This window comes from Herpailurus yagouaroundi, unplaced genomic scaffold, assembly GCF_014898765.1.
Source record: "Herpailurus yagouaroundi ecotype Mexico unplaced genomic scaffold, PumYag 166, whole genome shotgun sequence".
NCBI lineage: Eukaryota > Metazoa > Chordata > Mammalia > Carnivora > Felidae > Herpailurus > Herpailurus yagouaroundi.
In genome coordinates, this window is record NW_024412407.1 from 27605381 (window position 1) to 27618073 (window position 12693).

Below are 12693 nucleotides of genomic sequence, written 5' to 3' on the forward strand. Positions count from 1 at the left end.
CTTAGAGAATCCAAAGTTAGAGAACTGCTTTATTGTGCTGTTTTTTCTCTCCCCAAAGCCTTTATCTTCTTAATTATGCTTTGTTGAGTCTATTATTTTTCTTGGTTCTTGTTTCTTATCACAAAGTAATTAGTTCCAGGAAATGATCACCTAAAAACCACCAAAGGTCGATGTCAGATGATTTAGAAGGTAGATCATCCACATACAGATAATTGAAAGCTAGTTATCAAGGGATTGTACATTGAGAGTGAGTGGCAAGTTCTTTTCAATAATATTAATTTATGATGATTAGGTGGCACAGACAAAAAGATACTTTCTTTTCTGGATTTGGATGTTGTGTCTTAAGTGAAGCAGGAGTTAATAATCTGCACAATGCTCACATTGTCATCGTTGGCTCCTTAACATCAACATGTTTTCCCTGTGTTCATACAGATATGAATATGAATCTACAGTTTCAGTTTCAGGAAATTTGTCCTCAAACAGTTTCTTGTGTATGGAAAATGGAACCCAGATTATCAGACCAACAGAAGATCCATCAGGTTGTCCACTTCATTGTATTGCTTTCTGTTCAGTGAATTTGTAACTGAACACTTTCTGCTGGGGGGCTTTGAATGTTATTAAGTTTGGTTAAGTAAGCAAGTAAATGAACAAAACATATTTTATTTTTTTCAGGGATTTTGGAGGAGATCGTGGAGGGGATTAGGAATGGCTTATATCCATTGGATTATATCCATCCAATAACATTATAAAATGTTATTCCTCTTATATTTGAATATATTTAATAACAATGCCTTATCTATTCTTTGAAATGGTTATTTAAAAATAAGCCGAAGACATCCATTCGAGGACCACTTAGAGTTAATTCCACAGAGGAAAACACGTTAGAAAGATGGATTTATGCTGATGATTTGTAAATGAATAATAGAGATAGAAACAAAAAGATTTGTGTTATATCACTGATCTTCTATAGGAGAGAAAGGAAGCAAGTATGCTCTAACTCTGATTTACTCTATTCTCTTTCTGCTGAACTAGGAACTTGTCTTTCTGCCCTACTTCTCCCTCCCTACCAGAGATACTACTTTACAGTCTGACACAATAGTGGTGCTTCTTCTAGCTTCCTGCAATCCCAGGCACCAACATGCCAGCTTCTGCTCCTTCATATGCTAAAAGACAAACAAACAAACAAAACCAAAACAGTGACATCAAGAGTGGCCTATATACTCTTCTTTTGCCAAAGACTGACTAGATCCTATTTTCTATTTTTTTCTTTAAATACGCATTGTAGTGGATAAATAAAAATTCTTTGATCACCAGATATTTTATATTTTGCCCTGTGGTAGGCCTAGAGTTTGACTATGACCTCTAGATACAACTTGCTATTCTCACCACAGAAAAAAAAATTATGAATACCCAGAAATTGACATTATGATTTTCTGGACTAGGAATGACTGAGAGATAGACATATAGATAGATATATAGATAGATATTTCCAGGCCCAGCTGTGCTCAGGACCCTCACATCTTTGGGTACCCAGCCAGACTATAGAAGATGAAAATAAGTTGTCATTCACTTTCCTGAACATGACCCTACAGAGTGTCCTCCTGGCTTCGTAGCTATTTTGGCTTAGAAAAGAACTGGCTGTTTTCAGACATGTGCTTATCTTCATCCCTTTCAATAACCTTTGGCCTAATCTTTATTATTCTACTAAGCAGTGCTGCTCCAAGGATTGGGGTGGATTTCTTTGTTAAAAGATTATTTGGAGGTTACAGTAAACAGTAGGTTCTATAGAGAAAATGTGATTACTACCAGTTAAATATTTTTAGTTTCTGTGAAGTGGTTAGAGCTGTAGAGAATTAAAACTTCAGTGAGATTATTATTTAAATCATGTAGTATCAGTTCTAGGGAGAGATATTTATAGGTTTATTTTCTCTTCCCCAAGTTAGTGTAGAAATTGGACAGCTCTCATAGTAGCTAACTGGGTCTAGTAGCTAGTGGCAAACTGTTTCTTTGGAGGGAAAAATAGTTCTGGTTTTTAGTGTTTGTCAATTTCCATCAAATACTGCCATCAAACTGCCAATATGTTGTCACTAAATACTAAACTGAAGAGAGATGTGTATACTATTCATCTCTCCCAACCTAGTAGTAACTGGCTCCAACATACCATTTATATTTGCCATACCTAAGTACACTGTCAGAAAATGCAACTGGAATGGCCCAATGATTCACTGCTGACATAGTAATACAAGTAATTGAGAAGATGCCATGTCACATAAGAACTGTGAAATGTTTAACAAAAATTTAGAATTAAGTATTACTAATACTTTACTACCAAACCATGAATACAATGTATCTTTTTTCTTTTAATACAGAGTGTGTGAAAGAAGTTAAATCATTAATGTGGATGTATGTACTAGTAGGCAATATTATACGTGGAATTGGTGAAACTCCCATCATGCCTTTGGGTATTTCCTACATAGAAGATTTTGCCAAATCTGAAAACTCTCCTTTATATATTGGTGAGTTTGAAAATCTGCCTTAGCCTCCTTTCAGGAACGTAAGTTTCTTAAGGGTGGATATCAGTTATTTGGAGTCAGTGATTTCCAGAATGATGAACAAAGTACCTCGGCACACCTGGCCATCAATGAAAGTTTGCTGAATGGAGCAATTACATGCTAACTCCAAATAAGCCACTTTGCTAATTCTGCTTCTTTCTATTGAAAATACTACTAATCTAGTGCCCCAGGAGTTCTCTTTGATTCGTCCATTTCTTTGGCACCATTCTACATCAAATATATTAAGTGATTTACCAATATTTTCTTTAAAATGTCCCTTATTATTCAAAACCTTTCTTACAATTTTCATTACCTCTATTTTTTGCTCAGGTCCTCATTACTCCATCTGTAGATTATTATAACATCTCCATTGGTCATTTTATTGCTAGGATTTTTAATATCAATTTATTATCAATGTTTTTGCAGTACAATTTTCTCAAACATTGTTTTGATTATGTCTTCTCTACCAGTTTATATAACATACTGGCTTTTTATTTACTATCTCTGATCTCTCCACTTATTACACCTCTGTACTCTATTTAGTTTATTTAGTTTTTTGTATAGTTTCTCTTCATCACAGTCTCTCCATGCTAGTCAGATTTTTCAGATTCTTCACAAATCTCTGGTTCATATTCTTGGTTGTGTTTCTGAAAATTTTCTTTTCTAAAATTGATCAGTGTCATCTCCGACAATAACCAATTTAAGATCTACCCTCTTATGTTGTCTTCCAATCTCCTAAATATTCTTCATTTATTATGAATAACATTTATATTTTTTAGTTATTCCATCTGTTAGCATAAAAGCATAACTTTTAGTACAGGAACAATTTTACCATTACTGTAGACATATCTTTTAAGAACTGGCAATGTCAAAGAAGGTCAAAGAAGACAGGAACAGAGCTACACATAATTGGAAAAGATCAAAATATTTACAGATCCTTTACCCCAACGAACCTTTGGCACTTTTTGATGATGCACTGATTTTGCAATAACTTTTTTCAATGTTTTTCTTTTTGGTAGTTTCAAATCCCTTCACATACTTATCTTGAAAGAATACAAATGCTTGCCTGTAATAAATTAATGAATGCCTTTTTATATGTATTTCTTTATTCAATAAATACTAGGATGTATATTATATAGAAATAACTGTGATAATATCTATATGTTCTAAGGTCAATAAGACAGTCCACATAAGGTTTAGTATATAAATAGCTACATAATTATAAATCAATCGAATTTGATAAATATCTCTGTGTAGTTAATTTTTTTAATAGACTTAAAAATTAAATAAATAAATGTGTGTGTGCATGTAATTAAATAACTATAAATCAGTTAGCTATATAATTGAGGAAAATACTTCCATGTATGGCTCTGAAGTTTAGAACATAAAATCTAGAAATGAATTTTGAGAATCATATATAGAGAAAAATTAAGAGGGAGAAATGAGTTTTCCAAAGGAAGCCATATATATAGTGAGAAATCCTACATTAAAATACTAGAGAAAACTTTTAGTGAGTAGAATATAAAGAAGAAAAAGCAGGGGCACTTGGGTGGCTCAGTTGGCTAGTGTCCGACTTCAGCTTAGGTAATGATCTCAGGGTCCATGAGTTCAAGCTCCGCATCAGGCTCTTTGCTGACAGCTCAGAGCCTGGAGCCTCCTCTGGATTCTGTGTCTCCCTCTCTCTCTGACCCTCTCCTGCTCACACTCTGCCTCTCTCTCTCTCTCTCTCATATAAATAAACATTAAAAATTTTTAATAAAAAGAAAGAAGAAAAAGCAAAGGAGTGGTCACATGGGGAGAAAGTAAAACAATAAAGGCATAGCTTTATGAAAGTATTAGGAGGAAATGTCAAAAGAGGAGCTAGCAAGCAATGTCAAATAACATGAAGACTAGGAGGATGGAGACCAGAAAAGGACACTGAATTAGTGACAGAAATAACACTGGTCTTGCCTGCAAGTGCTTTGAGAAGAATGTGGAAGGATTTGGGTAGATTCAGTGAGTGGTGAGGCCATAAGTGTAGAGTGTAGTGAAAGGAAAGAAAGCAGGGTAGATGTGAGATAGTATAACCAGAGGGTAGGAGAGATTGAACAAACACAAATAAAGACATGTTTAATTGAGCAAGATCTCTGAGAAGATAGAAGGGGATGATGTCAAGAAATGTGGTGTGTATACTGGGTGGGCTACCCTATGGAACGGTGGAGAAGGCAGAGACACTGGTGGAGACATATTTTGAAGTAAAGAGGACCAAAGTTGAAGAAGGTCATGTCTTGGTTTTCAGGAGCTGCGAGAGCTCAGCCTTGATTCTGAATTGTAGATATGCTAAGAGCTAACTGATGATGAAATTCCAGATGAGTAAGCAGTCGTAAGTAAGTCGTAAGTCATAAGTAAGAGGGGACTGATGAGTATGGAAGACAATGTGGAGAGTAAGAAAGGAGATCATGATGAAAGTGAACAGAAGGATCAGTGACAGTGAGGACACAGCCAGAGGAGGCTTCAAGTTGGAGACGTGAGAGTAAAGCTTTCCTGAGGAATATGCCACAAGAAATTTACAGGGTGTTACTTTAGAATTCCTCCAAAAATGTGCCTATAGAAAGCAGTAAAAGAATCTTGCTCTGTATTGTGGCTTTGTCAACAGCACGATCCCAGCCTATGCTGCCACAGCAGATTTTACCTGCAATTCATCATGAAAGAGAATTTAGAGGCCTAGAGAATGCAGTTTTACATTTTGAGGCTCTTTTTTTCCACATTTACAGAACAAACTTGTTACTTATATGTACACTAAGCTTCATTTTCTTACAAACTGAAAGTTTAAGGCAAACATATCTGAGGCAAAAACAAATCAGGCTCTAGACTTATGGAATTAGGACTCTTTATGGGGGTATATAACTATATTATAACTTTATATTTTCATTTATTTTTAGGGTTTGTAGAAACAGGGGCTATCATTGGTCCTTTGTTTGGACTTTCATTAGCATCATTCTGTGCCAATGTTTATGTTGACACTGGATCTGTGAACACAGGTAATTCAATACGATTATTTATAGTATCAATAGTAACAGAAAGTAACATCAATTGTTATCACAGTTAGTTGTTGCCTTATTTGACCCTTGGTTAGGTAAATTGATTCCACTTTTCAGGTTCACAAATTGAAGTGAAAGAGTTTAAAGAATTTTTGAAATATTTCAAACCAGTGATCAGGAAAATAAGTTAAAATGCTGACCTTCAGACTCAAAATCCAGTGCTCTTTCTATGGCACCACAATCACATTTCTTATTTTCAAGAGATTTAAAGATACAGGTCTGAGATGCTGGAGAGGATGTGGAGAACGAGACCCTCTTGCACTGTTGGTGGGAATGCAAATTGGTGCAGCCACTCTGGAAAGCAGTGTGGAGGTTCCTCAGAAAATTAAAAATAGACCTACCCTATGACCCAGCAATAGCACTGCTAGGAATTTACCCAAGTGATACAGGAGTACTGATGCATAGGGCACTTGTACCCCAATGTTTATAGCAGCACTCTCAACAATAGCCAAATTATGGAAAGAGCCTAAATGTCCGTCAACTGATGAATGGATAAAGAAATTGTGGTTTATATACACAATGGAGTACTACATGGCAATGAGAAAGAACGAAATACGGCCCTTTGTAGCAACGTGGATGGAACTGGAGAGTGTGATGCTAAGTGAAATAAGCCATACAGAGAAAGACAGATACCATATGGTTTCACTCTTATGTGGATCCTGAGAAACTTAACAGAAACCCATGGAGGAGGGGAAGGAAAAAAAAAAAAAGAGGTTAGCGTGGGAGAGAGCCAAAGCATAAGAGACTCTTAAAAACTGAGAACAAACTGAGGGTTGATGGGGGGTGGGAGGGAGGGGAGGGCGGGTGATGGGTATTGAGGAGGGCACCTTTTGGGATGAGCACTGGGTGTTGTATGGAAACCAATTTGACAATAAATTTCACATATTGAAAAAAAAATTTACTGTTTATATATTCATAAAAAAAATTAAAAAATAAAAAAATAAAGATATAGGTCTGAATTTCTTTTAATCAAATAATCATTTGTTTATAATTAAATAGAGCTTGTAGTTATTTAATAAGTATCTACTAATAAGTTCCTTATAGGATAGGCCAGATAAGCAAAATAATTTATTGCTAGACAATACTGTAATACCACATATTGTCAGACAAATGTTATGAATGTCTAAATTGCATACAAATTCTGAACTTGAATAAAACCTGAAAACTGTAATATTAAGAATTTTCTACAGTTCATGAAGGAAATAGTGACAAGCTAACAAAAATGTGTATATTTCTTTACAGATGATCTGACCATAACTCCCACTGATACTCGTTGGGTTGGTGCATGGTGGTTTGGCTTTTTGATTTGTGCAGGAGTGAATGTGCTCACTGCCATTCCGTTTTTCTTTTTGCCCAAATGGCTTCCAAAGGAAGGACTAAAGAGTAATGCAGACATCATTAAAAATGACAAAGAAGAGAAACAAAGAGAAGAGGTCAAGAAGAAAAAGGATGGAATCACTAAAGGTAAATATAAATACTATATAATTTATTTTTTATTTTATACATATGTGTCTGTATTTCAGTCTAACACTATAACATGCCAGGCTGCATTAAGACAATTTGTCATTAATAGTGAGTAGTCAATAATGTCTAACTAGTCTGAGTCTTCCTGTGCTACTACATGGAAATAAGTGATATAATTTCAAGACAAATTATCTGTGGTCAGCATTTATATAAAATTTTATATCAATTCAGGCACTAAATAAATAAATAAATCCCCATTTGCCTTTAAAAAAATCTATTTTATACACAACATAAGTCTAATTTAAAAAAAGAAATTCAAACTGAGAACAAAAGGAGGAAAAAATATACACTATTTCAAAGTGTATACTTCTGAAACAAAAACTGTTAGCTTAACTTGAGCTTCCTGGAAGTTAAGGCATAAAACGAATACATGAAAGGTCATACAATTCTCTATATTTGATACAGAGAGGAATAATAGTTCTTAAAGAGAAACTGTTCTCAAGTAACACATTGCAATTAAAGAAAAACATTCTCATACAATGTATGATACAGTAATACTGAACCACATAGTAGTTCTTTTCCAGCAAGTGCAAGTGCATATTTCATAGAACAGGTTTTTTTTTTTATTTTTGGATAATCTTCAATAAAAACTCAAAGAATAATTTACAGAAAGTGTTTCTGTGGGAAACTAAGCTAAGGTAGTCTAAGTATTTAGTGTTCAAGAACACTGATTCTCAAACTTGGCCATATATTGGAATTACTTGGGAAATTAGAAAAAAAATATTGATGCCTAAAATTCTGTAGTATTCCCAGGTGTGATTTAATTAGTATGAGTTATCACCTGGGCCTTGGAATTCTTAAAGATTGTTCATTTACAAGATGAAGAGAGACTCAGTTTACTTATCTGTAAAATGAGGTAATAATAGTACTTTTTTTTTTAATTTTTTTTTCAACGTTTATTTATTTTTGGGATAGAGAGAGACAGAGCATGAACGGGGGAGGGGCAGAGAGAGAGGGAGACACAGAATGGGAAACAGGCTCCAGGCTCCGAGCCATCCGCCCAGAGCCTGACGCGGGGCTCGAACTCACGGACCGCAAGATCGTGACCTGGCTGAAGTCGGACGCTTAACCGACTGCGCCACCCAGGCGCCCCAATAATAGTACTTTTAATATAGAGTTGTTGTGTGAGGGTAAAAGGAGTTCTGGCACATATTACTGTTATTACTGCTAATAGTATTAGTGTCATTACTGTTGATGTTGCTACTTCTACTATCACCCATAAATTATAATACCAATTTGCACAGAACTTTTATTAACAATTACACATTAACTTAAGCTAGTATTAAACATAATACTTCTTAGATCATTAGGAGTCAATTCAGAACCTTTAAATTTTCAGAGTGATCATGATTAACAATTCTTTTTGAAAGGTTGATGTGGACTCATAGAGGATTTTAACATAGAATATTGTTTGTGATCTGCAAGGTCCATTTTCAAAACTAGGAAAGAGGAGAGCTTAGTATGAGAGATATAGAAAGGAAATTTGAACTACTGAGACTCATTTACTAGGACAGAGATGTCAACAAACACGTACAACTTAAAAAGCTCCAAAGTGCTCTGAACACAACTCTCTCACCCAGCATGTACTTTATTCATATTTGTGATATGAATTCTACAGCTAAAATAGTTTTCTTTGCATCGAGTTGTTCTTCCTTCTCTCACAATTTATTTGCTCTTTGGATTTTGACAGTTTATTGAGAAAAAAATACACAATAAGGAAGGAAATCAAGACAAAAAAACATGAAGATAGGAAAAGTGAAAAGTAACTATACATGAGACTTTGATCCCAAAAAGGTGGCAGGGCAACCCAGAATATTGGCAAGAGATGGGCCACAAATTTGGCTTCGAGCTGTGTCAGTCCACACTGACAGGGGAAAGTTTGGGTTATATCATTTACATAACCCTTAGTATGTTGTACCAAATGAATCAAGATCTCAGAGAGTGGGACCTGGGCGTTTGTATCTTAAAAGATCCCCAGGTGATTTCATTGTGTACCCAGTATGAACCACTGGCAGGACCAAAACTGTTGTTCTGAGGAAGAAGAAAAATAACCCGGTACTTGACAAAATTACATCCCATGAATACCCACATATATCTTCATTTTGAATGTTGAGGAATGATAATATCAATATTTGAGTGTGAACTTTATCAAGTTGACCTCCTTCTAAACTTTAAAGAACAGAACAAGCATCCTTCATTCTAGATGATCTCTAGAGAAGAGAGGATATTCAGAGAAGGAAAATGAGAAGGAAAAAAAGGAAATGGTGTGAATGCAGACAATATTTTCCCCAAGACACAATATTAACTTAATGATGGCAAAACCGTTGTGTTCTGAGCCCTACCCAGCCAACTGCATTATTGACTTGCAGAAGGTACCAAAATGATATAGCTTTAGCTTTCTTTTTTTTTTTAATTTATATATGAAATTTATTGTCAAATTGGTTTCCATACAACACCCAGTGCTCATCCCAAAAGGTGCCCTCCTCAATACCCATCACCCACCCTCTCCTCCCTCCCACCCCCCATCTAGCTTTCAAGAGGTACAAACAAAACAAAACACACATTTAAAAAACAGTATGAGCATTATAAATAGAAAAATGTAATTTGGAAGGGAAGTTGATGTTTTAGAAAAAGTAAATCTTAAAATGCAAAGCCAAGCTAGTATAATACTGCTGTCATTCTTTCATTTCAGATTTTTTGCCATTCATGAAAAGTCTTTTATGCAACCCAGTTTACATGCTTTTCATACTAATAAGTATTATACAGTTCAATGCATTTGTTAATATGTTCACCTTCATGCCCAAATATCTGGAACAACAACATGGAAAATCAGCTTCAGATGTAATCTTTCTAATTGGTATGTTTATTCTCCTCTATATTAGTAGCCCCACTTGTTTTTTTTTTTTAACCATGAAATGGTGAACAGTGTGATGATGTGTCTAGGAGACTCCTAAATTGAAATACATTGAGATGTTTCTGTCTCTGGTACATTTCCTCCTTCCATTCTTCTGGGAAATCAACAAAGGGAAGGAAGGAAAGAAGCCAGGAAATCCTGGCTTTTTTTTTTTCTTCTGCTCTCTCTCCAATCAGAATGCAAATTCAAAATATTTGTGGAATTCTTGGGGAATGTACAAATTAGAGACAGTTTTTAGGTAGGCAAGCCATTAATATACAAAGGAAACCAATGCTAATTCATCAGGAGTCTGTTTTACTTTTTTAACTCCAGTTTATGAATTCTGTCTCTCCTTAGTTCCCTGGCCCTCTGGTGGTGTCTTTGCAGCACAGGCATTCTTATTTTCCTGTGACCACATTAACTTCGGTGGTATTCCTCCACCTTGGGTTTCTCCTGAGATCTTTTGATTGATCTGAAAAGTGAATTTCTTAGACTACCTGGATCCACGTCACATAGAGTGCTTGTTAGAAGTTCAGATACCTGGCACCCACCTCAGACATACTAAATTAGACAATCTGGTGTGGGACTCTGGAATGGATTTTTAAACACTCTCCCAAGTAGATGTGATGTGCTTCTGTGAGAGACCCTGACATTAAGAATGCCATCAAGGGCTGTCTTTTTCTTGTTTTTTTTTCTTTTCTTTTTTTAGGGAGAGGGACATGAAATGTAAATACACTTGACAATCACAGGCTCAGCAAAGTAACCTTCTAGGGTACCTTGAATGAAGTCAAATTCTTAACAACTAGAGTCGGTACAAACAATGGCAAAATCATATTAATCATAAACTACTGGTTAACTTTGAATTGCCACTCCTGCCTAAATCATTAGAAAAGAGATATAGATCATGATCCCTGCATATAAGAAATTTACAACCTACTACAATAAATTAAATGAAGGACAGTGATAAGAGTCTTAATATACTTTGACATTGTGGAGCATTTAAAAATCTCTCTGTATGTAATATGTAAATAAGTGGAGATAATAATCAATCAGCTTTCTTCACTGTGAGTTGGACCTAGATGGTTTCTTATGTAAGACATATTAGATACCATATTTGTTCTTTTGCTAAATCACTTTGTAAACAACATTTTACTTACATTTATAGGTATTTATAACTTACCTCCAATATGCATTGGATATATAGCTGGTGGTTTAATTATGAAGAAATTCAAGATTACTGTCAAACAAGCTGCCCACATAGCATGTTGGTTATCTTTAACTGAATATCTTCTTCATTTTTTGTGTTTTCTCATGATCTGTGATAATTCTTCAGTTGCTGGCATAACCACCACTTATAATGGGTATGTTGTTTTCTAATGAATGTCATACTTTTAGAACAGTTAATGACATATTTTATTCAATGATTACCCAATGATCAGATCATTTGCTAATTGGAATTGATAGCAATAATCCATGGTCTTTCTCTTTCCTCCATCTGTCAGTTATAAGCCTATCCCTCCAGGCTAATAGGGTTAGTTAGTTTATGAGTGCACATGTATGTGTGTGGGCTTGTTTTTGGATATCCTTGTAGACATTAAAGTGGATATCAAAGAAACTGCCAATAGTTTTAGGGTGCATTAGGGTATGTTGTTCATATATTTTATACTCTCATAAATGAGTAAAATTAAGAATTAACTATGCAATCTTAATCACCTTTATATGTTTCCACAATGGGCTTAAATCCAGCATAACTGAATCCGAATACATGATATTTTAATTCATATGTAAATTCATACATTTGTGTAATTATGTCTCTATCATTGAATAGTTTTAGATTTATATTTGAGGATAGTCTGAATTTATCGGAAGGTTATGCATACTGATATCATCTCTTGTATTTTGAAAATACATATCCTAACAGGAGTGAGGTGATATCTCATTGTGGCTTTCATTTCTATTTCTCTTATAACTGGTGATATTAAGCATTTTTCATTTACTTATTGGCCAATTGTATGTCTTCTTTGAAAAATTTTCTATTTAATTCCTCTGCCCATTTTAACACTTGATCTTATCCAAAAGACCAAGAAGCAATCTTCTGCCTATTTTAAAATCAGATTGGTGTTTTTTGTTATTGTTGTTATTGAGTTTTATTAGTTTTTATATATGTTGGATATTAATCCCTATCAGATATATGATTTGTAAATATTTACTCGCATTCCATAGGCTGCCTTTTCACATTGTTCATGATTTCCTTACTGTCCAGAAGCTTTTTAGTGTGATGTAGTTCCGCTTGTTTATTTTTGTTTTTGTTACTTGTGCTTTTTGGTGTCCAATCCAAAAAATCACTGTCAAGGAGTTCACCCACAATGTTTTCTTCCAGGAATTTTATGGTTCTGGGTCTTAAATTTAAGTCTTTAATCCATTTGAGTTTATTTTTGTGTATATAAGTTAGGGATCTGCTTTAATTCTTTTGCATATGGCTGCCTAGTTTCCCAACATCATTTCTGAAGCGAGTATCCTTTCCCCACAGTAAATTCTTAGCTTGTTTGTTGTAAATTAATTCACCATATATGCATGGTTTATTTCTGCTTTTTTTTATTTATATATGAAATTTATTGTCAAATTGGTTTCCATACAACACCCA

At 34.7% G+C, this 12693-nt stretch overlaps 1 protein-coding gene across 11 annotated transcripts in view; it reads left to right on the forward strand.

The window, feature by feature from the left end:
- The window catches only part of SLCO1A2 (solute carrier organic anion transporter family member 1A2), a 132275-nt gene that overhangs the window by 86530 nt on the left and 33052 nt on the right, over nt 1–12693 (forward strand). For 6 of the 11 annotated variants that reach the window (XM_040488723.1, XM_040488731.1, XM_040488726.1 and 3 more), the window contains 6 exons: nt 433–539; nt 2370–2516; nt 5474–5572; nt 6875–7096; nt 9849–10013; nt 11215–11410. In XM_040488723.1, the coding sequence (XP_040344657.1) occupies nt 433–539; nt 2370–2516; nt 5474–5572; nt 6875–7096; nt 9849–10013; nt 11215–11410 (936 nt within the window). The remainder of the gene's footprint in view (nt 1–432; nt 540–2369; nt 2517–5473; nt 5573–6874; nt 7097–9848; nt 10014–11214; nt 11411–12693) is intronic. The other 5 variants (XM_040488729.1, XM_040488733.1, XM_040488730.1 and 2 more) reach the window with 3 other exon arrangements.